Source organism: Amblyomma americanum, chromosome 3 (assembly GCF_052857255.1).
Source record: "Amblyomma americanum isolate KBUSLIRL-KWMA chromosome 3, ASM5285725v1, whole genome shotgun sequence".
Lineage (NCBI taxonomy): Eukaryota > Metazoa > Arthropoda > Arachnida > Ixodida > Ixodidae > Amblyomma > Amblyomma americanum.
The window spans coordinates 42,404,056-42,430,950 of NC_135499.1; the positions used below are offsets into that span (position 1 = coordinate 42,404,056).

At 47.2% G+C, this 26,895-nt stretch overlaps 1 protein-coding gene across 6 annotated transcripts in view; it reads left to right on the plus strand.

Moving 5' to 3' along the window:
• The window catches only part of faf (ubiquitin carboxyl-terminal hydrolase-like faf), a 255,988-nt gene that overhangs the window by 179,507 nt on the left and 49,586 nt on the right, over nt 1-26,895 (plus strand). For all 6 annotated transcript variants that reach the window (XM_077657297.1, XM_077657293.1, XM_077657296.1 and 3 more), the window contains 4 exons: nt 3,865-4,353; nt 9,298-9,605; nt 20,872-21,119; nt 23,930-24,099. In XM_077657297.1, the coding sequence (XP_077513423.1) occupies nt 3,865-4,353; nt 9,298-9,605; nt 20,872-21,119; nt 23,930-24,099 (1,215 nt within the window). The remainder of the gene's footprint in view (nt 1-3,864; nt 4,354-9,297; nt 9,606-20,871; nt 21,120-23,929; nt 24,100-26,895) is intronic.

Consider the following 26,895-nt stretch of genomic DNA (forward strand, 5'->3'; position numbering starts at 1 on the left):
CTGCAGGAAGCAAGGCTCCGCCTGAAAGTGTCCAAGTGCGAGTTCGTGAAGGAGACAGTTGAGTACTTGGGCCAAGTCATTACAAGCAAAGGCCTGCAGCCGAGCCCTAAGAACATTGAAGCGGTCCTTTTGGCTTCAAAACCACGAGATTGCAAGACGCTTCAAAGCTACATCGGCCTCATTATTTCTACAGGAAATTCATTCCCCAGCTTTCAACAGTGCTTCACCCGCTCAATCACCTGCTGAGTAAAGGCACACCGTGGTCTTGGGAGACAGCTCAGGAAGATGCATTCCGCCAAAGTAAGGCATTACTGGCATCAGCATCGATGTTGGCACATTTCGATCTGGGGAAGGCTACAGTGTTGGCCACGGATGCGTCGCCCTATGGCCTTGGCGTGGCTCTCGCCCGGAGGGGAGCAGACGGAGTGGTGCAACCGATAGCTTTTGCGTCGCAAAGCCTAGCCTCGGCGGAAAGGAACTACAGTCAGCTTGACAAAGAGGCACTCAGTGTTGTATTCGGAGTTACGTGCTTCAAGCAGTACCTTGGGGTCGTAGATTTGAAGTTATGACTGATCATAAGCCGCTGTTGGGTCTCTTGGCCGTGAGGGAGGCTAACGTTGAATGCCCTCCAGAAGTTGTCATGCTCCAGGGTTGTTATCCAAGGGTGCTATCAGCATCAGTCATGGCAGCGGCCACTAACAAAGACCCATGTTTGGTGCAGTTGCGAGAAGCGTTGTGGGCGTGTAGAGGGCCTCTCTAGGGAGAGCCTTGGAAAACATTTGAAGCTCGGTTCCCGGAGCTCAGTGTCCAGAGTAACTGCATTTTATTAGGGAACAGAGTGGTGATCTTTGCATCGCTACAGGCTGAAGTACTCCCATCTTCTACATGAAAGTCATCCCGGGATGTCAAGAAAATGAAAGCGGTTGCCTGCAGCCATGTTTGGTGGCCGGGACTGGATGGAGACATTACGCAGCGGTCCAGGCATGCTGTGTTTGTTAGGAGAACCAGCAGATGCCTGGGCCAGCGCCTGTTAGGCCATGGCCTTTTCCCGGGAAGCTGTGGTCTTGTTTGCATGTAGATTTCACTGGTCCGGTGCGAAATGTCCATTTGTTCATCGTGGTGGGCGCATTTTCGAAATGGATAGAGGTCTGTCGGGTGACGACTCAATCCGCAGCAATTACAATCCAGCGTCTGAGACAGATCTTTGCAGGTCAGGGCTTGCCAGACGTCGTCATGTCGGACAACGGCCCGGCGTTTGCGTGTGAAGAGTTTTACAGAAGAACGGCATCCAACAGATACTGGTGCCACCGTACCACCCAGCGTCCAACGGCGCAGCGGAGCGGACAGTGCAGACCATCAAGCAGGAACTGAAGAAGGCTGGATCAGGAGATATTCATATACAGCTGGCTAGAATCCTACTAGCATACAGGACCACACCGCACGAGGTAACTGGCTGCTACCTTGCTGAGCTGTTACTGGGCAGGAAGCTGAAAACAGCCCTCGACTTACTTCAGCCAGATCTCCGGAAGGCAGTCATGGTGAAGCAGCTAAACGAAAATGTTCGCAGGAACTGGATGTCATTCAGGGTGACTAACCTGGAACCAGGAAAACAGGTATATTCGTGCGGAATTTCCGACCTGGGCCGAGATGGGTGCCGGCAGCGATGGAGTTGGACCAAGGGTTTGCAGCAGTGGTGAGACTTCCGGATGGCCGCCTGCGGACGAGGCTCCACGATCGTGTACGAGTAGCACCGCATGCGGTTTTTCCAAGCACTCTGGCTGGCAGTGTTGTTGCTGTTGAAGAGGGTGTACTGTCACCTGATACTACGACTGCAACTGTTGCTGGAAACATCGACTCAGGCCATTCTGAGAACGCGAACTCACCACCTGAGTTTTCCTGTGCGGACGCTGCTTTGCGTTGTGGCGGAAATTTCACTGTAGCTGCGTTCCTTGTAGTGGGGATTGACTGTACACCCATTGCAAAAGCAGTCTCAGTACTCGTGAAATAAGTTTATGCTTTATAGGGCTTTTAACGTCCCAAAGCGACTCAGGCTATGAGGGATGCCGTAGTGAAGGGCTCCGGAAATTTCGACCACCTGGGCTTCTTTAACGTGTGCTGACATCGCACAGTACACGGGCCTCTAGAATTTCGCCTCCATCGAAATTCGACTGCTCCAGCTGGGATCAAACACGCGTCTTTCAGGTCAGCAGCCGATCACTATAGCCACTGAGCCACTATGGCGGCCACTTGTGAAATAAATGGCCATCAAACTTGAAGGGGTCAGCCAGTACCACGCAGAGTTTTTCAGTGGCCAAAGAACTTGTTTTGGATCAATTCGGGGGCGGTTTGCATATGATGATTGACCTTTCAAAGGCCCTTGTGTGCAGCCTTTTGCACTTGCTACGAAATAAAAAATAAAGGAAAAGAAATGCAGTTGAACCTCAGCATATCAAACACAAATATTATAGCAAATTATTGTATATATATCTGTCTCATAAAAAATTTGGCGAATGCATTTAGTTCTTATTCCGGACTCTGTTTTGCGGAAACCCAGGATTTCGCTGAGCACTTTTTTGGGTTGCCCGTGCACTTTAATCCATGCATTACTCAATCCCCACCTTTCATTTACCCACCTTTATTTTGGAACTAATCGCACTCTAGTTTTTCATTGCAGACTGTATCACTATACAGCCACTCGTTATTGATTGATTTCGGGTATTTCTTGAGTTGCCAGCAAGACTTTTGCTTGAGCTGCTTGGTTGTATCGCGACAAAGCGTTAATACGTATTTACATGATTGTAAGTTAACCTGTTTCTTTAAATTTGTAAATCCGAAGTTGGCGGTCGACTTACAGTCGAAACCAAAGCATAGCACCATGAATAAAGGCGAGACAAACGAGATATCAGCGATGCTACAGTATGTTTGCAATTTTGTTCATTCTACGGCTCTACCCAGTAGCATTTGGCTATTCTGCGCGCTTTTTCGGAAGGAAGCGCAGTCACACTGATAGCGCAATCTCAGAACGTTTCTCCGCGTTTATGACATTGAGTAACGCTGTTTTCTGTACACATTTTCAAGGTTATTTCACCTACATTTATTTCTTATTTTGGTTTCTGTTCTGCTGTGTCCTTTCAACTCTTCTCGCGGTAACTGCATTTAATGAAAGCCTGAATTTAGCAAAAAATCTCGGAGTTTTTTTAATTTCGTTATAACCAGATTTATCTGTATCACAGCTCGATCCAACGAATTCATGATAGTCAACGGTGCAGCCAGTTGAGGCGAGATAAAGCGAACATGCTGAATGCTGGCCCTGAAGGTCAGGTGTGCATGCTTTACGTGAGGCCTTTACGAGTGTGTAATGAGAATGTTTAAGCGTTAGTTGTGGTGCGAGAGGGATTAGGCATTTTCACTCCCAATCTCCCTCTCACCAATCGCTTGGGGGTGTGAGGGCCCTGCTTCTTCTATAGCATTTCAGTGTAGAGGATGTTTTATAGTGTTATGGTTTGAGCTGCTGCGCTCCTCTCAGATGCTCGAGCACTCGCTGGCTTTCTATGCATGCACTGGCACAGCCGGCGTTCAGCAGTGAGCCGAGCAAATCGCCACCGCTGGCATTCCTGTCAAGGGTGCACAGTATCTTGGCACTCAGCCTAGTTCGCCAAGCATGTCATCCCCGTTATCAGTGTGCAGGATCTTGGTGCATTGTCATGGTTTGCATGGTGGACGGCGTGAAGCTAAATAACTTCGATGCGTGCTTTCTCTGGAGCCTTAGTTATGCCCTGTGGATTTGGTGGCACTGTTGGGGCTGTTGACACACAAAGCCTGGCAGCTTGGCCCCATGAGGTGCAGTATGGACTGTGCGTGCAGGGTGGCGAGGCGTGCATGCGACCTGTCACAGAGGAGGACGGCATGGCGGGCAAGGAGGAGCAACGGCGAGACTACCACCTGGGTGTGCTGAAGCAGGTGCAGGCCGTGTTTGGGCACCTGGCGGCCTCGCAGCTGCAGTACTACGTGCCACGGGGCTTCTGGCGCCACTTCAAGCTCTGGGGCGAGCCAGTCAACCTGCGCGAGCAGCATGACGCGCTCGAGTTCTTCAACTCCCTAGTGGACTCGCTGGACGAGGCCCTCAAGGCGCTTGGCGCCCCCTGCCTGCTGGCCAAGGCCCTTGGGGGCACCTTCGCTGACCAGAAGATCTGCCGTGGCTGCCCGCACCGGTACTCACGTGAAGAGTCGTTCACAACGCTCAACATTGACATTCGCAACCACAGCAACCTCCTGGACTCCCTCGAGCAGTATGTTAAGGGGGACCTCCTGGAAGGTGCCAACGCCTACCACTGTGACAAGTGCAACAAGAAGGTCAGAATGGGCTGCCTTCAGTTGGCAGGTTTTTTTCTTTTCTGCCATTTTGCACTGAATATTTGAGCACACTAAGTATGCATCACTAGCATGGAGCCCATCTCCGTGTTCTCTTGTTTAATTGTTCAAAATACAGTATGACTAATTATTGGCAGTATCAAACGTTTCTGGACAAACACTTGCAATTTTTACTTTCTATACTGAACGTGTGGGGCCATAAATTGGATTTACAGGTGAACCTAGTTAAAGGAGCACGAAAGGGAAAAAAGAACTACTGAGTCAGGCTACACTGGTTGCTTAGCATCGCGTGACAACAGATATGTCAATTTTACTGGGAACGAAGCTTTTATAAGCCAGAAAATGACGTAAACGCGAAGTACACATGGTACTGCCACACAGGGATTTGTGCCATTGCTTGCGACTGCTGACGTATTTACGCTGTCAATGGGCAGTTGCTGTTGAAGAGAGCAGTGCAGCGAGCATATCTAAGAATGCAAAGCGTCTTATATTAGAAGAGCACAAAACATGATGGAGAGAGTTAAAGGCTAGATGCAAAAATGAGCTCTAAATCCTTCGCCTCGCATTCTGTGCACTCAGGCTCCATGTGGCCGTTGTACACGGCAGATTCTAAACTGCAAGCGCTCAGTGGCATTCACATTCGGTTTTCCTTGTTAGATGGCCGGTGAAGTGGCTTCTTTCTCACTTCAGCTGTCAAATCTGTTACTTTGTGCAGGCTCCGAGCATTCCGAAATTGCTGTCCTTTTGTTTTCTTAATAGGCATTCATGCAGACATGCATACATACATGCATGGCGTCAGTGTATGAAGTGCAATGCAAGCGCATGTTTTCTGCGCTGTCGAAAGAGCTAAGAGGTATGCCGAAAAATGTGTGAGAAGTATCGCATGTATGCACTCACACTCATTTGGCTCATTAAAGAAAAAAGTTTCCAGTGCAGGCCGTCATGCATGCAGTATATGAGGTGCTGATACGCAAAGCGGTATTTTGCACACCTTTTGTTGAAGTGCTTTTTCTCTACAGCAAAGCTGTGGCATACAGATGTGATATGCAGCTGAATTGGTACTATACACTTCTGTGAGAGAAACGCTCAATCAGCTGATGTTTGTGTGTCAAGATTATGCATGCTATCCCTGCCAGCAGCTATAGCCAGCCGGCAGCAGGCTACAGTTGGTTGGAACATACCCTGATTCTTTTGCGCTTACAGCTCACAAAAAGCAATTCACAAACATAAGAATTGTAACGATCACAGCAGAGCTGACCATAAGGGTCACCTGTGATCATACTCACTGTGTAGTTACTCAATAGACAAGCAGTAATCAACAGCACAGCGCACCGTTTGATGAGCAGTGTGTGTGCAATTTTGCACTCAGATAAAATACCGTGTTTACACGATTGTAAGCCTACCTATTTTTCAAAATTTGAAAATCCGAAGTGGAGGGGTCGACTTGCAATTGAAACCAAAGCATGGCACCATAAATATAGGCATGAGAGACGAGATATCAGACATGTTACAGCACAGTTGCATTTTTGCTGCACGGCTCTGTTGCATCGCTTTTGGTGCTGGCCTTGAGCAGCTGCTGTGTGAGTACGCAAAGCTGGCATCCCCTCCCGCGCGCGTGGCGGCCGAGGGCAGATGTTGATAAGCAGCAAGCCGACCCCTCCCCCACTCCCCACTCATGGCTGTAGATTGTGGCTGCTGATAAGCGGCAGTGGCCCGATAATGCATTAACGCATTTGCATTCTACTCTTAGTTTCTCCAAGTTTCTTTTTTTACTTTCAACTCCACACTTAGCGCTCAAGGGAGCGTCGATAGTTGATGGAAGGGCCACTGTTCCAGTCGTGGTGGCACTGCCACTCTAAGGACAGCAGCACCGGGGAGTGTCGGTAGCCGCCGCTGCTGATGCGTCGTTTCTCTGGCTGTGACGCATTTGACTACTGCCGGCCGTGCTCCATAAGTTCTTAGTGTATTAGTGTAGTGCTTCATCAGCCGTCATTTGTGCTCCTGGTCCTTTAAGCGACCAGCGCTCGTTCATGGCTACATTCAAGATTGCTGTTGTTCTTTACGCTGAAGAAACGAACAGCTTCGTGCTGGGGCGAAAGTTCGACGTGCGCAACGGGTGATACTGGTGTGGCAGCTGCAGCGAGGCAAAATTTTCAGCTGTTCACGCGATGTCGTGATGTGGCTGTTTGCGAAGTGCGGGATTTCGCTGCATGACGACATTAGAACGACATGCTGTGGGACCGCAGCAGCTATCACGACGGCAGCGCTAGTGAGGACAATGGCGCAAGTGTGGGCAAGTAGTCCAGTGACTAATACATTTTCATTTTGGAATGTGCCCACGGGCATGCCCGCGTGTGGCAGCCGATAGCGGGTGGTGATAAGCGGCAGCCACAGGATAATGCTATCGTGTATTGCGTTCTATTATTAAAGGCCAAACTTAAATGACCTCCAAGTTGTTTTTTTTTTTTTTAATTTGATAAGGGGGGGTCGACTTCAATCATGTAAATAGGGTATATTAGAGTGCGACTGCTGCTTGCATTCTTTTGAGGAAGCCTGAAAGCTTAGGTGCACACTTCTCGACAGCACATAATGCATCACAGGCCACCTGTTCGCTTCATCGTTGCCGATGTAAATGTGAGTGAGTGCAATCACCAGTTTGTTGTGCAGTCCACATCGGCCCTCGGATAACCTTGTTTAGTTTCTTTTGTACCCGTGGAGTTTATTCCTACCGTACATGTGGGTTGCAACAAGATGCAGTTGCATGCGATTCAGAAAAGAACATTTTCCTTTCAGTGGGTGGTTGGTTATTGGTGCTGAGGCACGTTGCATTTCTCTGGTTTCTAGCCATGTTTCCGCTCTTTGGAAGTAGCTGCTCTGATTAGTCGGAAAGTGGCATTGCGAATGCATCAGAGAAATTATGTAACTGTGCTCATTTTTTGCAGGTGATGATTTGAATATGGAGGGGTTTCGGGACTTTCACTTGCAATTTTCTCAGCAACGCAGCCACTTTTCCACATAAAAAGGCGTTGGTAGTGTTCCCAAGGAATGATCTATTCATCTTGCCTATTTTCATATTTCCCTTTAGTGTCACTTTAAATTGAAATTGGAGGGGCCCCGCAATTTCTTCGTTATAGTCATTGCTTCGTTACAGCCGTAGGTGACTTTAGCCGACCCTGCTGCACGCAAACAGCTTTGCATGCCAGCGTGTAGACCAAGGACAACCTAGCTAACTGAAGCCACACTGCACGTGACGCTTTAGAAGCTCGCAGTGGGCCATCTGTAGCCAGGTGCAGCAAGGGCAGTAGGTCATGCAATGCGTTATGCGTCTTTAGTGCGTGTTTGAAGCCTGATAACAGTAAATTTCGGCAAAAATCTCCGTCAAAATTTGCCGATTCTGGTATGTTTTTTGGGAATTAATTTGGCTGCTAAGGCGGGAAAGAAGGTCTTTAAAGAAATTGTTTATTAACGGAGGGACAATTGTGAAATCATCGGAGAACATGCATTTTTGCGTGCTGATTCCAAATACGTAATTCAATTTTATGTAAAACAAGTCCCTGTGCAGTTATGTAGTGTGCTAGGTAAGTTTTTTCTGAGAGCTTTCAAGAAATTTTGCTGCAGGAAACTTGCCAGATTGCATGCGACTGGTTTCTCTTGACACCAAGGAAAGCAATAAGGATAAAATTATTATCCTGCCTATCACTGAAGCTGAGTTAAAGGGCTTGAGGTTGTCGCTTCAGAAACAGGAACACAAATTTTTCTTCCTGTTTCGCAAGTGGCAACTTCAAAACGCTTTAACTTCAATGCTAGGAAGGATGATTATTTTACCCTTATTGCAGTCCTTGGTGTCAGGAGAAGCCAGTCGCATGCAATCTGGTAAGTTTCCTGCAGCAAAATTTCTTGAAAGCTCTCAGCAAAAAGTTACTTAACTTATCTTAAATAAGTAGACAAGGGCTTGTTTTACATAAAATTAAGTTAATATCTGGAATAAGTGCAAAAATATATGTTCCCTGAAAATTTCATAATTGTGGTTTTAAAGGGTTAAGGGGAACGCGGGGATTGGTGGGGAAATTTTTAAATTTTTGGTGTTTCATTGAAATTTGGCATGCTTATTGGGAAGTCCACTAAATGTTTAAATTTTCACTGAACTATCTGAAGTAGTTTTGACATTATAAATTTTTGTATGGTTCATTGTTATACCAAACTTGCAGAAAGGTTGACATGGTAGGAGAACATGGTAGGAGCCTGCAGTCACTGTTAAGTTTTATCTGAATAAATGGTTGATGCAGGGACATTCTCCAAATATTTTTAGCAGTCTGTGATTTTTCTCTACATAGAATGTTATATTCATTCTTGCATAATGCACTCATTATCATCGTTTTGAATTACTGACAGAGTGAAAAAATGGGAAAGGTAGAAACAGCACTGTATAAAGAATTTATAAAAAAAACAGTGCAACAAGCCACATGAAAATCTATGAAGCCATTGTCATGCTATGCTTTCTGCAAGGAGGGTAGTCATGCCAAACAATGCTTTGAGGAAACTGGCATTTTCATGGAAACTTCCGCCCACTTTTTCCTACTTACGGTCGTAAAAACATTTCTTAAAGTCACTTCTGGGCTTTTTGTGGGGAGGGGGGGATTTTACGGGGCATAATTAAAAAGACTTTATAGTTACCAAATCTGGTGTTTTCTTAAATTCGATTTCGTAATTTGATCCCCAAGTCCCCCCTTAATGTCAGAACATCTGAGAGCCACAGAAAGGTATTGCTGCACAGGATAAGAGATAGTTATGACAGGCGTAAGGAGTGCAGCACCTTGAACCATTGAACCAGTTTAGGGTTGTTGAATGCTGTGCTGCTCGCACCATGTGCCAGAGACTGACACCCCGACGCCCACAAGTTGATACGTAGTGCCTGTGTGCACGCAGGTGGACACGGTGAAGCGGTTGTGCATCAAGAAGTTGCCGCCCATCCTGGCCATCCAGTTGAAGCGTTTTGATTACGACTGGGAGCGTGAGTGTGCCATAAAATTCAACGACTACTTCGAGTTTCCCCGGGAACTGGACATGGAGCCATATACGGTGCGGGGTTTGGCTCGCATGGAGGGCGAGCTCATGGATGATGAGGAGGCGGCGGAAGCGGATGAGCTCGGGGGTACCCACTATCGCCTCACGGGCATTGTGGTCCACAGTGGGCAGGCCTCTGGGGGCCACTACTACTCCTACATTCTCACCAGGTGAGCAGACTGCAGTCACACAGTTGCTGGCACACACGTCCCAGCAACCATTATGATGCCTTCATGGGCATAGTCATTAAGGCTCCCATTAAGGCAAACTAGAAGGAACTGTGAAAATTTGTTCATCTTCTATAGAGTCAAAATTCATTAGAATGGAATCTTCGTGACTCAGAAAAAACCCTTCGTTGTGTTCTGAGTACAGTCTGTACGAAACAAGGTTATGGAACAATGATAAATGTTCCTTTTGTTAGGCAGCAGCTTTATTCGTTGTTTTGAAAAGAACTTGGTGGTGAAGAAGTACCTTAATTGTCCAAGAACCTGGAGTAACTTTTCACTGCATCTCTACTGCGTAGCTGCAGACCTTCAGCAAAGTAGTTGCCTTGCTGCTCTAGGAATCCCAATAACGTCATGCAAACTCACTTTCACAAAAACGAGTCTGCAGAGTCTGCCCGCCATTTTCAATGCAGGCAGATGCCCCGCACATTTGCCCCTTTCAACCGCCAGTAAGTTTTCTCTATACAGCATGTGCAGTTGATGGCCCCTTGTCAATGCTTTGTAGCTGCCCAGACCACTCTGGTTTAGTTGCGGTTGTAATAAATACCGGTTTAGTGATTGCACCTTTCTGTCTTTCTCGAGCACAGACATGGCCACATATTGTGAAGTTGGGCAAGCCCCGACTAGTAATGTTGGAATAGGCTTCAGTAGACTCACAATAATTCAAGCTCTGATATATCGTACTTTCGGTCAATTCAAACAAATTTCAAAATTTTGGTAGGCTGGCTATATTTTCAATGCATTTTAAAGCTGCTTAATTTGTACAATGATTTCTCTTGAATTCAGTTAATTCAAACTTTTTGTCCTGCTCCAACGCTCGTGGCGCGCAAAAGAGCAGTGATCGAGGTCAGGTTTGCAGTGCTACGTGAGCTGAAAATTTGGCCCCTCCAACCTGTTAAGCTTGGGTGAGACTTCGATTTTCAAAAGTAGGCTGTACTGCATTTGTAATAAAAGCTATGGCTATAAAATCTGCAAGGAATCTTAGATTGATGCATCTCGCATTAGAGCTCAAAACTAGATTGAAATTTTGTTAGTATTTTTGTACGGGTGTCCGGTATTCGAATCAAATGCAATTATGAAGATAAAAATGGCTTCAAATATCGAAAGTCGAATATCTGATCAGTGCAAAAAAATATCTCAAAAATGATAAAAGCAAATGTTGCCCATATTTTCTACAAAATAGTTTATGGTCTTTGCAGTTGAAATAAACAAAACTAGACTGACCCAGCAACGTATAAAAAAAATATGTGCACAGAAATGTACATTACTTGATTAGATAGGATAACAATATCCAACCTGTTATATGGTGATGCAAAATGAGAACCATGAAATGGCAAGACTGCAACAAAATATAAAATGATTCCAAGTAAAAACTCGTTAACTCGGATTTCAAGGGACTGGAAGATATGCCCAGGTTATCGAAGGTAGATTTCTAAAATGCACTGTGCCCCCCCGCCCCAAAAAAATACCGAAAATGCAGTAAAGCCTTATGAGGCGACTCCACAGTGCATCGCCTATAAGACCGTGATGAGCGGCCAGTTTAGGAGTGCTTGAAGAACAATGCAAATGCAAGAGAGGGAACGCACATTGGCGTCGGAACGGCGAGACTGCTTCCAAAAAGGAAAAGGAAATGACCAGTGGCGCGCCAGTCGGCGTCTGAAATCGGCGCAGAGCTGGGTTCGGACAACTGGCGAATGCGCGGGGCGATGGATGGTGTCGTCGTGGTCGAGCAGCGAAGTCAGAAACTGAAACTGTGTGGCCAGGCTAATTTTTTGCCTAGCAACAGGGGCCCTCTGATTGTTTTCACGCCAGCCGTTATGCCCACTTAGTGCAGGGGTTACAATGCACCATGTAGTAGGCAGGATTTTTACAGGACTGCCTGCCCTGTTACGATACCTCGACTCGTCCCTTCAGGAGCTTCACGCGATATTCTGCAAGTAGGCTTTCCCCCATTTCATAGTTGACCAAAACTAGAAGGCTAAGGTCACACTCAAAGTTATGAAGGCGACAGGACGAATGCCATGTGTGTGGGCAGTAAGTATGTAACATATTACGGAAGGATAAAAAAGAAAAAGCGTGCTTTTACGTTGCGATTGTTCGAAGCGAGTTGTTGGCCATCTTGTTCGCAGCCCCCTTGCGGGATTTTGTGTGAGGTCAAGCCTAGCAGCATCGGAATGCGATCGGTCCATGTAATAAACGACCAGGAAGAGAGGGAACAGGATCATCGAATAATTTGCCCAGATATTGTGAATTTGCCTCAGTCAGATTAATGAAAGCCTGCGTGGTATATGGTGAGTGTTCGGGAATTCTCGCATACGAATACAAATCGGATATCAAACAAAATCGATTCGTGTTCAAAATTTTGAATACTCGCAAACCCTTAGTTTTTTGTTTTTATTTCTATTCTACTAATGTACCTTCTTCAAACAATCTATCCGCAGAGTGTTGAAATTTTTTATGAGAGTAGCAACCAGTGCTCCAAACAAAAACTAGATTTATTTTGCTTTTTTTTCTTGGCGATGCAATAAACTTGCCACCCATGAGTGATTTTAGAAAAATACAGATGAAATTAAAGGGGCCATGACATGGTCGTTCTTCATATTGCAGTTCTGTGCTTCAGTAACTAATACAAGAGCCTATGGTTCGATTTCTGAAATATGGCTGCCCTGGACGCGCTGTATATTAAAAAAAATGGGATCGAAATTGAGACCGGGAGACTCCTTCCACCGGCAGCAACCGCCATATTGAAAGCTCTCGTGACGTCACTAGGGCATACAAGGAGCAATGTCGTCTGCTCTCATTGCTGCAGTATGCGCAGCGACGTCTCATTCCTCCCTGTACTTTCATGGCCGATCGAAGTAGCAGTCGTCCCCCATATATGAGTGACTGGTGCCGCAAAAGTGATAACAACAGTAACGCAGTTTTTCTTCAGTATAGGTAAGGTCCTGTCACACTAGGCCGGTGCAACGGCGATCGACGGTCGGTGGGTTGGCAGGTACGCAAATGCCGTCGCTGATGCACCGGTCTGTCACGCTAGATCAATGCCGACGCCAGCACGATCAACGACCGCGTATCGTAGTAGTGTTAAGAGTGAGCTTAGTGGGAACCAGAAGAGTGTGGTAGGGGACTAGTTGGTATGACATTCTATAAACTTACCGTAAAAACCGGAATATAGGTCGAACTTTTTTTCAAAAGACCATGGTGAAAAGTTGGCTGCCCCAAAAACTACGGAACTCTTGCAACAATGGCGGCTGTAGGCAACAGCCTCCATCACCATTGCCATCAGCAGCAGTGCCGCCATTTTGCGTTTCCGTAGGTGCAAAGCGGAAGCCAACGGCAATTTACCGTCGCCTTCAAGAAAAACGCGATTGAGTACGCAGAAGCTCATGGGAAACTGGCGGCACAGCGTGAATTTGGAGTGTCTGAAAAGAGCATTCAGTACTGGCTGCGTATTACAACTTGCAGCAACCAGAAGAAAACATCATTTCGTGGGCGGACCGCACTGTATCCGGAATTGGAAGGAAAGGTTGCGCTGCGTACAAGATCGCTGCCTGTGTCTGCCGAATGCATCCGCGTGAAAGTAGTAGAGATCGCGCGTGCCTCTAGACTCACGAGGGCGCAATTCAAAGGCTCACCATCCTGGGTGCAGCTATTCATGAAGAGGAAGGGCTTTGCTATACGGCGCCGTACTTGCATGTGCCAGAAACAAACATGCAGGTCGATGGGTGTGCGATATTGTTAAAAAATTTGCCAGGTGTACACATGAGCAGCATTTAAATGAAATACTGTCACCATTGTGCAACCTGTCGAGGCGCATTTGTTTCAAGGTAAGGGTGTCTTTCGGTACTTTTTCTATTGAAAAAGATTTTTTTCATTTTAGAATTGGTTAGTTAGGGGGTCGACCTATATTTCGGTCCGACCTATAGCCCTGTTTTTACGGTAAGAATTTTAAAACTCATTGGACCTAGTGCTAGCCACAGCAACATACGCGATGTGCGTGCACCAGTGAAGATATGCTTTCAATCGGTGCCTGCGCATAGAACCGATCGGCGAGGCAAGCGACATGGGCAGAAAACGCCGCACGACGGTATCGCACACGGTGCCGCTCGTTGCTTGCCGCCGTCGCCTGGGCTTGTGCAGCCGAGCGAAAGCTTCACGCCCGGTGAGGCGACGGCCGGAAAAACTGCGCTTGTGTACCTTATCCGTATCAAAAAAAGTAAAACGATCGGCTACATATATCTTCACACTTATATACTAATCAGTGAGGAACTTTTGCTGTATTCTTGAATTTCGGTCAACAGTGGACTACCGGCACCTTTCGTGACGAGGCCTAGCGAGTAAGCAGGATTCGTGTGTGCGATTTCGGCGATTGCAGAGAGCGAATTCGCAAGTTTAGCGCCGGCAAATAGCTGTCGAGCGTAGTTTTGGCTACAGTGCCCTCAGAGCGACGACTGCCTACATCGCAGGATGCGAGTACAATAAAGGGGAAGTGCCAATATGTGGCCCGGTCTGCATAGCATGTGCAGAAGGCAGCCGGCAGCAGCCGTCAGCGTCGACTGTGGAAAACAAATCTGGTTGTTTTCATTAATTCAAGTAACGTCCGAACATATTTTCAGCTAAACCGATCTAAAATTAAATTTTGGTGACATAAGAGAAAGCAGACACAATTAGCAGAAAGCGTCGGTATCCTACGCGAAGCGTTTCCCAAGCAGGCGATATAGCACCATCAGCGCTTATTGCAGTGTTATCATGGTGTGTAAATGAGTAAAAGTGCAATTTGTGAGCAAGAGTACGTAATATAGAGTACGTAAGATAAGGATAACCCACCTGGCGTTTTATGCCACGCAAACGAGCAGTACTGTTTGCGCACAGCCATGTGAAGAACCTCAGCGCGGGGCTGCAGTTGTCGTTTCGTCTCACTCTTGGGGCACAATGCGCATGCACAGCAAAATGCTAAATGATCTGCTATTATTTTGAAGCACTCATACAGACGGCTGCGACTATGCATCGGTGAGGGCAGTGAAAGCATTCGAGTCGCGTTGGGTTTTGCAAGCGGCTTGGTTCCTTCAAAACGGTTCTACGAGTCGAAGGAAATGTATGTTCAATTTACAAACACGTGCATGCAGCGGGGAAGTCGTCGCACTCGGCACTTTTCTCTGCTCCTTTCGTGCCTCAAAGTTACTCTAGTGCCAACGGTTGATAATTTGAGTTTAATTATCGAGCCGATGAATAGCGGACAAGAACTTGGTAGCCAGCTACAAACGCCATGGCTTTCACGGCGCTCATCGGCGAAGGCATGCACGGCATGTGCTGCTTTTCACATACAGGAGCATTTGACTGCTCAAATGAAACCACACTCATGACATACGAACAGCATGCTTCTAAGCGTAAATAATAAGGCAGGGGTCCATTGATTTCTGTTTCCTCAACAATCCGAAAACGGTTGTCACGAGCAAGTCCGCTTTCCCAAGGATCACCCAACTCACGTACTAAGTTGAAGGCTCCCGAAAAGAGCATACGGAAAATGTATTTTATTTCGCTAAGCTAAAAAAAAAACTTTCCGAACGACCGCCGTCCACGGTGTGTATGCAAACATCTCAACTCAACCAAGAGTGCGCAGCAGAAGACGCGGGGCTGTATGCCCTTGTGATGTCAGCGATCGGAGGTTGCCAGACCAGCAAGCAGTTTGCAGAAGAAATGAAAAAAGTTTCTTTAAAAATATTTACTGCACAGAATCGACTGAAAATTCGAGGAATTGTAATTTAACCTGTTGGGAATTAAAGGCGATAAGCAGGGTATGCGTGAATATAGTCTGCCATGGCCCCTTTAAGCTGTTAATTCTGATGGCAGTTATGTAAATGGCATTGATTAACAACTGTGAGAAATTTCATGTGCTTATACCATAGAGTTCCCGAGAAAAAGGTACACAAACCTCCAAAGATATAGTTTTGAGAAAAATTCCCATAAAATCTCTGAAAACACCCACTTTTCTGTTCTACATGACGATGAAAAAAGACAAAAAATCATTTTTGAAATTGCAACTGCCCAGGTGTAACATATTTGTTGAAAGATAAAGAAATTCTCTCAGAGAACATCGCATCGATCACCGCCACAAGGTTGGCATCCCAACATGCCACACCAAATCTTCTTTTCAGTCATATCTTCCCCGCACATCTCTGGAATGGAAGTGCCTTCCCCCCGATATTGCAGCCATTCCTGATAATAAAATCTTTCATGACGCTGCAGCTAATATTGTTTATTCTGAATAAAGTTGATTGTGTGTTTTATCTGCTTCCTCTGTATTGTATACATTGTTTCTATACTAGTTACGTTTTCTGGATGTTGTTATTTGTTTTATTCTGGAGGAAATTTATTCTGTAATACCTATTTTCACTGTATTGTATTTCATTGTTGTTTATCCTAATTAACCCACTCCCCTCTGTAATGCCTTTGGCCCTGAGGGTACAATAAATAAAAATCTCAAAATCAAACTTTTGACAAAACGGTCTCACCCCACCTGAACTCAGACGCGGTCCGAAGGAGGGTCGTGTTGATCAGAGTAGCCCCGTCGCTGCGTAGTTTCGTTTTAACGCGACAGTGTTAAAGGGACTATGCAAAGAATTCAAAGTTGCTTGTAAATGTTTTCTATGTTTAGAAATGATGCTAATGAGCATTCACACCAAGCATAAGTCTTCGGAACTGAGCCGGCAATTTATTATAAATTAAAAAAAAAAACGTGTTTTTTAAAAATTCGCGGGCCGATTGGTGTGCTCGTAGTGACCGATTTTGGAACTAAAATCGTGGAACAAAGACGTCACTGTACCATGATGTCGCCAGGCCACCACACGCTGTCATTCGCTGGAGCCACGGCAGCCACGACGTCATGGGCACACTTCCGGTAGCCGTGAAAATCGTCTACTCGTGCCACCGCGCGACCGTCTCGGGCAAGCGCGGGCCAGGGCATTGCCTTCGCGCATATGGTTTCAATTTTCCTCTGCCGCCTCCTTCTGTCGGGAGTTCCGGAACCACTCGCACGGCTCTTCGTGGGCACACATAGGGCTCGATGCCCATCACGGCCGTAAGTGCGAGCTGTCGCACCTCGAGGTTCGGCTTTATTACTGCTAACTACAACAGACGACAAGCAAAGAAACCCGACGCGCGCCGCAATCCAGGAAGGCGAAGAGAGACCGGAGAGGTGCTGCCACGCCGCCGACGCTGCTGCTGGGGGGCTAGGAGCGACAACCGGAAGTTGCAAAGCGAACGTCATCTGATGACGTATTCAAAGGCGGGGCCCAGTCCCAGACCTGTTTTCTTTATTTTTGTCTGGTGCCCCGCGTGTAAGAGTCGAGGGGGGAGAGGAGGAACGTAATTTTTAATCGTCTATATCTTCGTTGTTATTGATGCTAGCTTGAAAATTCTTGCGTTGGAGTTACGAATGATGAAATGCCTATCTCTCGTCTGCTTTATGTAATCTCAATTAATTTATTGCATAGTCCCTTTAAGGGCCCCGTGTCGCAGAGAAGCTGGTGTCGCCAGCGTTGGCAGCGTTGGCTGTGAGCGAAGCATCCCAGAAGCGCGCACGTAGTGCCATCAGGCGGCGCCCACTAAAACCACTCCCCCCCCCCTCCTCCTCCTCCTCCTCCTCCTCCTCCTCCTCCTCCTCCTCCTCCTCCTCCTCCTCCTCCTCCTCGTCACAATGTACCCCACTGCCCCAACAGATAGCGCGCGACGGCAGTGACTCCCGCTTGTCTGGTTAGGGCGCAGTGGGGCCGTGCGGGGACGCACGAATCGCGCGGTGAGCAGCGAACAATGCAGCGCAAATCCAAAGCGCGTTCACCACAAAGCTTCCGGCTTGCTGCCTGTTCATTCGGTGCGGAAGCTATGCTGGCGTTAGTGGCATCGAGTTTGTTTAGAACGATGTGCCGACGAACTACGACTACAACTTGAGTCCCGCGCATTTCAGCAATGCACCTGGCAGCGTTTCTACATGGTTTGCCGCTCCGTGCGTCCGCTTCACCGATGATAGCAGAGCGATTTGTCTTAACGGGCAAGGCACCGTGCCGAACGGGCGGTGGCGTTCCGTGGACTCCCTGGCAGTGCTGCAACACGCTGTCGCGTTGCACTCTTAAAGAAGAAGCTTAAGCATCCTCCAATTTTTGTTAGCTTTGATACCATCCCAAGTTGATTATGGCTGTTTGCCGCGCTTCACCAAGCCAAGCCCAGCTCCACGCCGGTTCAGATGCTAATTTGCGCATCGCTATTCTTTTTTCTTTTGAGAAGGTGTCTTGCCGTTCAGGCGCAAATGTGCGTTCCCCACGCTTCCGTCCACATGATTCTTCCAGTGCTCCGGAAGTGCGTGCTCCTCACGAGCTGCTTTTGTGTGGTGAAGCCATCCTTACGTGGGCGCCACAGCTTGTGAGGAAGCTCTACTGCTACTGTGTCGCATGTGTGCAGGAGGCAGCAGAAAGCCTTACTGTTTTGTAGTTCTGCTCTGATATTCCCGACAATTGACATGCAGTACAGCATGAGGGAGTTGCGAAAAGTAGTCATCGTGCAGTTTTCACTTAGAAGCAGACGACTGTTGCCAATTTTTTTCATCAGTTCATTTTTTTGTGGTGCAAAACATTTTTTTAGTCATTCGATGATTCAACCTTCTGATTTCTTATTTCTTCTTATTCTTATTATTCAACCTTTGGATAATTCAAACTCTTATTTCCAGTCCCTTGAGGTCCCATTAATGTGGTTTTATTTTATTTGGAAACCAGTGCACTATTGGTAATTTCCTCAACCACAGAACCATTTGGTGACGGCTGGTTGAGTGAGCATATCAGTATCAGTGTCTTCCACCCATAGCCTATGTTGTGCTTGTTTGTAGTAATGTTTTCCCGAAAAAAAGGTTCCAAAGTACATTTTGTATGCATAGACTATCCATAGAGTAAACCACATTTAATCAGGGATCATTGTAAGGTGCACTTCTGATAATTCAAACAAAAATCTCTTGTCCCTTGAAATTTGAATTAATGAGTGTCGGCTGTACTATAAGCAAGGTTCTTGAAAAATCCAGATTAATTGTCCATTATTACCGAATGCCTTCTATAACTGAGGTCTCTTACAAGATAGGCCTCTTTAATGGGGGAGAGAGGGTTGTCAGCCAAGTGTATGGAAAATGACTCTTTTATTGGGCTTCTACTTCAGCATTTTTTTTGCTGCATTTTTATAGTCTGCGGCTTTGCGTGGGAGCATAGTTTTCACCCGACCAAGTGCATTCAACTTTGGCGCTTCGTGAATGGTGATTTGAAATATTTTACAATGAGAGCCTTTATGCAGAGCCCAATCTGGGCCTCTGCATGGCTGAAATTTAAAGAATTTGGCACACCCACCAGTGCATCCTACAGAGGAGGTACTTTCTGGGGCCCCGCATACGTGCACGTGCAAGCACTCGAAGACCATGGCTTCTTCGCCGAAGGAGGAAGAACTTTATTCATCGCCAAGGGTTGCTGGTCGCACTAGGTGGCTGGAAGCCCCTGGCTCTTTGCAACCTCTTTGGCCCGCTCAACGGCCCGGAGTTGTACCCTCGAGTCGGAGCTGACCCTAAGGTTCTTGCTAGGAAGGCCATGCAGCAGTGAGAGTAGGAAGCCTGAGTGCTAAGCAGTCAGGTAGGTGTAAGATTTGTGACTAATGACAGCTCCCACCATATCTGTTAACTGAGCTGTTGCCTTGTTTAGCCAATATGTTTGTGGGGTGTTGGATAGGGGTTCGGAGTCGCTCCCGACAGAACCACTGTCACGGGACAACACTTGCTCCGACCGCCACCACCACTACCAGGACAGGACTGCCAACGAGTTAAAGGAGTTGGATGATGGAAGGAAGTTTACTGGAGGGTTTATTTACATTATTTACATAGAGGTCAAAAGGAACTTCTCTCCGAAGAGAGGATCTTAAAAGGAGGCTTAAGGAGCCTTAAAAGGGAGCATGATCCCTAAATGGAGCGCACAATAGGAGCACCCAAAAGGGAACACGACTGAGCATTACATGGGAGCACAGAAGAGGAGCACACCGGAGGAGCACGACTTTCACTTCACTCGCTGTCCAGTTTTATACAGTTCTTGTTCCCCAGATTCCCCAGGCTGAGGACGTCTCCGCCAGGGTGGGAGTGGCCTATCTTGTATTAGCATGCACAAACACGCACTAACGTACATAGGGACACGCCCTCGTCACGTGTCGAGCCAGGGAGAGAGGAGGATGCCCTTGTGTCCACATCGACAGTGGAGGGGGGTGATCTCGTACCCAGCCGAAAGATTCCACGCATCGCCGACACCTGTTCTTTAGATGTCAGTCAGATGCTCGGACAAGAACGCAGGGTCAGGTCTAGTAGCCAAAAGGAGTCGCTTCGTCATTTGCCATGCCTGCGAAGATTAGTGGACGACGACCGCCAGCTCGCTGCCGTATTCCGGGAATGAGGCCACATTGGTCCCCTCGGCTTAGTCATGGCCATAGGGGATTAGCTGCCGCTCGATCCCTGTGGCGGCATCTCTGCTTCGCCAAGAGTCTGTCCAGTATAGCAGCACTCGGTGCTGTCAGGTGCTCGACGCTCGCTGCGGCGGCGTTCCGCAGGCCCTCGCTCCCTTTGCTTGGTTCCCGGAATCTTGGCGACGGTGTCTGTACTCGGGTCTCGAATGTGGGAGCGATTCTTATCGCGTGTCTCGGAACCATACCGAAGAAGCTTAGTGCCGGCTTCCAGCAGGTGAGCTTCGCTGACGATGCTGCCAACACAGATGGGCGAGCGCCCGAATGTAACAGGGGGTTTAACGTCCCAAAGCATCTCGGGCTATGAGGGAAGCCGTAATGAAGGGCTCTGGAAATTTCGACTGCCTGGGGTTCTTTAACGTGCACTGACATTTAGGCAGTAAATTTTAGAGTTAAATTTTGAGAAATGCGCATTTCTGAAACGCAGCTGTATTGGCCATTCTTGTTGCCCCAAAGTTCACTTTTTGGTTTGCAGCGGGTTTCTTTTGTTGTTCTTTCATTCATGTTATTTGCCTGTCCCTAATTTATCAGTCAGTATTTTTAATCAGCTCGGAGCCCTCCACCTTGGGGGGTTTCATAGCCCACCTCGAGTTTCAGGGGGCCACTGAATCCCCATATACCATTTTCTTGCTTTGTGCAAACCTTGCCTCACTGATCACCATGACTGCCTTCTGGCACAATGCAGGCCCCCTGGTGGAGCTTACCGGTGGTACAAGTTTGACGATGGCGAGGTGTCCGAGTGCCGCATGGACGAGGAGGAAGAGATGAAGAACCAGTGCTTTGGGGGAGAGTACATGGGCGAGGTGTTCGACCACATGCTCAAGCGCATGTCGTACCGGCGGCAAAAACGTTGGTGGAATGCCTACATCCTGTTCTACCAGAGAACACCCCTCGCTGACGCCATGGCTGCCCTCAGCATGCAGCAGACCAAGGGTGAGCTGCCACCACCAACCCTATGCTCAATAATCAGAGGGGCATTGGGGCTAAACGTCCTGCTTGGGAGGGTAGGGCTGTCCCTGCTGACAACTGAGCCCACCGTCGCATGTCATGCTTAGAACAGATTCACCGATGGTCTGTCATGATGAGAGGCAGGATGCTCTGGGACAGGGAGAATATAGCTGGGTAGGGGCACTGAGCTATGTGGGGAGGTGAAAGTGGTGAATTTACTGGGATACAGTGCCCACAGTTACTGCAGGACAATTGGAAGCCGATGGGAGAGGCTTGCATCCTGTGGTTGATGAACTCGCAGCGATATTTCCGCAGACAGTACTGATTATCTCCTGTGGTAAGCTATCCTGCTCAGTAGTTATTGCTTTGGTTATTTACTGACAGGTTCCCTGTGCAAAACCACAAATGAGGGGTGACATGTCTTGTGTGTTTATTTTTATTTATTTATTTATTTATTGAATACTGCGGACATGCTGTATGTCCAAGCAGGAGAGGGAAATACATACAGGGGAAAAGCAAAGCAAGTACCAAACAATATAGTTGCCACAAAATAGACAATGCAAAAACACACATAAAAATGCAGTTACAGTGAGGCTACGAATGCAGCAGTGAAGATATCAAGAATGATTAGAAAGCAACGGAGAGTTCTGTGGTAGGGCATTCCATTCAGAAACTGTTCTTGGAAAAAAAAAAAGAAAACTTGTACGTATTTGTGCGTGCAAAAATAGGTTCCAGGCTAAGGGTATGCTTGTGGCGCGAGGCTCGTCTAGAATCACTAGCGATGTGATTTTCGGGTCGAATACTACTTGTAGGCCTCAAAGAATATCCCGCAGTACCTTCTGCAGTCTTCTGTGGACTCAGTTTCACTGCTGGTGCTTTGTCATGCTAGCAGATCTTGTGCACCTTGGACTTCTCTTCTCTGGTGACAATATGCTATTGTGAATTGAACTACATTCACAACTTAGCAGCCAGACACACACTGTAGACGACATTGTGATGAACTAACCATTGTTTGTGGAAAATTCTGCGCCACGTTTTGTAAAGAGCTACTGCAAGCACTTGGTGGAACAAAATGCAATTTAAATTGTGTTGAGTGCATCACAAATGCAGGGGACTTATATGCTGCACAATTTTAATGTCAGTTGCAGCCAGTGTATTTGCAGTGTTGCCAAGAGTACTATGCTGGGTGGTTCTCACCCCATCTCGGTATTGACACTCGTGCAGGGTGGCTTGGGGATCCAGCTCTGCTAGTTGTCACCATGGCGACAGTAGTGGTGGTGACCTTTGTTAAGTGGAAATAAAAATTTGGATGCAGAAAGAAAGAAAATTTAATACGATAGACCCAATCCCGTTTAGACAAACTCAGTTAACAGGATTTCTCAGATGAGATGAGCATAGTAAGACATTTGTTTGGTTTTTCATAGAATTCAGTATTAAAAAAATGCTTAAAAACTGTTTTGCACGTACTTCAGTTTAGACAAACTTTCACAGCGACTGTGAACCCCGGCAACACCGCACAACAGCACTCTTGGTTGGGATGTCTGTGTGTTATTGGCGAGTGAAGGAAAAATATATGAAACGCTTCCACAGAAGAAAGCACACCTTGACAAGTTAGCTTCTGTGCAACATTACGCAATGGTGCAGGGAAGCTTACTCTTCGGTATGATAAAGGCGCTAGAGCAACTTTGCTCCTGCCTATGCCTGGCACAGAGATGGCAGCCCTTGCTATCGTGTGCACTTCACATGCCACGTGTTGCCTCCGGTGGACTGAACACTGCCTAGACATAGAATGCACCCAATTGTTGATTTGGCTCTTGAACAGTTGGGAGCTGAATTATCAGCTGACAGGGAATTGCAATACATGTTATAGCAGCGTACAAATGGCGATATGTCGGCCCCTCGTGGTTATTGACTGCAGGGGACTGAAGGGCTCATGGTGCACCTGCTCGTAGAGTTTATAACAGCTGCAGTGCTACACACCTACGCTGCTACAAGAGAGCTGCACGGCTACCCAGCTGGGCACCTTCAGTTTACTCGTAGCCTCAAAAATCATATTGGATAAAAAACACAAATAGCAGTCACTTTGGAAAAGAGAGTGAAAAAGAGACAGTGAACAAAGAAAACCAGCCCATTGCTGTTCCCAAGCAGGAAAACATGACTGTTTCATTCCCTCACTAAGCCCCCACAGTGGCTATGGACCAGAAAGACGCGGGTTCGATCCTGGCCTCGACAGTCGCATTTCGACGGAGGCGAAATGTTAGAGGCCCACGTGTAGTCCTTTTCAAATATATGCAGCCCAAGGGGTTGGCTTCCAAACCGTGTAGCGGGGCTATTTAAGCACATTTGACAGTCCTAAGCTTGGGAGGCTTGAAGACGTTCCTCCCGCCTTCATGAGATTAGGGCCCCTGAGTATGCACAAGGAGCTGCGCTGCAGGGCTCAGAAGTAGACCCCTTGGGCTGTACAGTGCGATGTCAGTGCGCATTAAAGAACCAATGTTGAGCGAAATTTCCGGAACCCTTCACTACGGTGTCCCTCATAGCCTGAGTCACTTTGGGACGTCGAACCCCCCGTAAACCAAAACCAAACCAAAAATATCTTAAAGCGAGTATGGCGAATCGTTATCATTGGAACAGAATGGGTTAATATTCTTTTGAACAGTGGAGTCCTTTTTTATCCCTCGCATGTTCTTCTTAAATGGCACCATTTCTTTTTGTTGAGGCAAGGTCTATAGACATTGAGACATGAGCAGTTGCAAAGAAGTTTGCTGCAGTGGTCCTTCGATTTGTCTTTGCAGTGGGTGCTGTACCCCGAATGCCAGCAGCCATCGAGCGTAGTGTTTGGAGGCAGAACATCAAGTTTTTGCACACGCGCAACCAGTTCAGCCACGAGTACTTCCAGTTCACCAAGAAGCTGGTCAGCTGCAACACGCCCTTTGTGGCACTGGCGCCGGACCAGGATCGGCTGGTCAGTGCCTGTGGTGGTCGGGCCTTTGCTCCCTCTAAACATCGGTGGTTGTTGCTGGAAACTAACTTAATACAGTAGAACTTCATCGATTTTTTTTTTATACATGGGGGGAAAAAACGCACACTATCTAGGAAAGCGTATCATCCAAAACCGTTGAGATTTAAAAAATTGTGATTTAATACAAAGCATTTATTGATACTCTCACTTACCAGAAAAGGTCAGTCAGCACTTGTTGACTCAATGCCTTAAGAGTTTTTCTACTGCTTGGGGACTCCTGTCCTCATTGGCATTGCCCGTAGTGCAAAAGAGACTTAAAATTGTATCTCATATGGCAGTGGCAAAGCTGAAAGTAGCCAGATCATCTTGGTTGTCACTGTTGTCATTTTTGAATCCTTTGTCGCATCAGTTATGCTTCAGTGTGCTTCATGGGGAAGCCACTGTGGCAGCTGACTGCATGCATCTACTGTATTTACACGATTGTAAGTCGACCTATTTTTCAAAATTTGAAAATCCGAGGGGGGGGGGGTTTCGACTTAAAATCGAAACCAAGGTATCCCACCATAAATAAAGGCGAGACAGATCAGATATCAGGCATGTTACAGCGTAGTTACATTTTTGCTGCATGGCTCTGTCGCATCACTCTTGGTGCTGGCCTTGAGCAGCTGCTATGTCAACGCGCATTACCGGCATCCCCACCCCGCGCGCGGCGGCCGATGGTGGCTGTTGATAAGCAGCAAACCAGCACCAGCCCACTCCCAACACATGGCTGCAGATTGCGTCTACTGATAAGCAGCTACGGCCCAATAACGCATTTGTGTTCTACACTTAAAAGGCCTTGTCCAAGTTTTTTTTGTTTACTTTCAACCGCGCACTCGGCGCTCAAGGGAGCATTGATAGTTGATGGAAAGGCCGCTGTTCCAATGGAGTTGGCACCACCACTCGGAACCGCAGCGCCGCTGGGGAGTGTGGGTAGGTGAAGAAAGAGCCGACGCCGCTCACGCGTAGTTTCTCTTTGGCTCTGACGCATTTGACTACTGCCGGCCGTGTTTCACAAGTTTTCTATGTAGTGCTTCGTCAGTCATCATTTGTGCTCCAGGTCCGGCAAGCGACCGGCACGCGTTCACGGCTACATTCAAGATGGCTGTCATTCTTTACGCCAAAGAAGCGAACAACTGCGCGCCGGGCCGCAAGTTTGACGTTCGCAATGGGTGATACAGGTGTGGCAGCTGCAGGGAGGCAAAATTTTCAGCTGTTCCACGCGATGTCATGATGTGGCTGTTTGCGAATTGGGGGATCTCGCTGCACGACAACCTTAGAAAATGAGCTGTGGAACTGCAGCAGCGATCATGACAGCAGCGTTAGTGAGGACGATGGTGCAATTGTGAACAAGTAGTCCAGTGACTGATACAGTTTCGTTTTGGAATGTGCCCACGGGCGCTCCCGCGTGCTGCAGCCAATAGCTGGCGATAAGTGGAGGGCGCAGGGTAGTGCTGTCGTGTTCTGTTATTAAAGACCCAAGTGTAAACGACCTCCAAGTTTTTTTAGTTTTTTTTTTAAATGTAATGTTGGGGGGGGGGGGGGGGGGGGGTCAACTTACAATCGTGTAAAGGTACTCGTGCTCATGTCGTGCGTCCCCAAGCTCAGACCATTCCGTATATGTATTGGTGTTCATATGTTTTGCCTTATCGCATTTATGCATTAGAGGGAGGCCCCCTAGGCATAGCTTTCTGTATGTTAGCGTGCCTTCTATTGCTCGTTAAAGTATCGTGTGATCAGAATTTTAACGGAATTTGAATGTGCTTGCTGGGAAATAGCATTATTCAGAAACTTAATAGCCAGAAGAAAAAGAATATCTCTGTGGAAGATTTTAATGGCTCATGATTTGGATCATATGAACCAGAAAATCGTACGAATTGTGAGCGTATCACTCTAACAAAGCAATCTATGACTGGCTGTGAATGCACCAGCAACGAAAGTGAACCAGCACCGGCTGTCCTGTCCTTTTTGATCTCTGTGGTAAGAGGCAGCGCACACGAAAGCGAGGCTTGCAGGGTTAAAGTGGAACAGGCAAAGCTGCGTTGCATGTGCCCTGCTGCAGTTGTTTCATGGTGACCTCTTTTGTACTTATTTTTCGTCCATTAGATTCTACCAACTGCGTATCTTAGGCCACAAGAGGCAAAGAAAAATCATGACAGAAACGTAAACCTTGAAACCAGCCTGCACGGGGGCATGCTTACCTTGCTGTTGGATACATCTAGCACCGTAGTTTTGTTTTTGCACCTCCTGTTTGTGACGTCTTTCAGGCTCATCACTGGGCTTGCAGTCCGATGAAACTGACATGCAAAAGCCAAGCAGGCTAGTGTGTTCATAAACACTGCGTTTGGGGCAGCATTCCACTGCTGGTGATCTGCATTTAGGAGTAGCAAGGCAGCATGGGAAGGATGCTCCTGCTTACTTTGTAGCTCAAGCTGCCCCTGATGTTCTTTTTTCGAGCCACCATGTTACGTTCGGCCAGCAGTGCCTTGTAGTTGGTCCTTCCGCTGATCAATTGCTGACGTCAATCCTCCAGCTATGCAGTATTTGATGATCTTACACTGCATCATGACAGCATTCATGAGGCTGCTTTGTCATAATAGCACTGTCGTATTAGATTTCTTTTTTTCACTGAGTGCAGATATGACGTTAATAGAATTATACCCGCATTATCATCTACTCAACAAAGTTTATTAGTGCATGTTAAAGAACCCCAGGTGGTCAAAGTTTATTAGTGCAACTTCAGTGTCACGAAGTACTGCA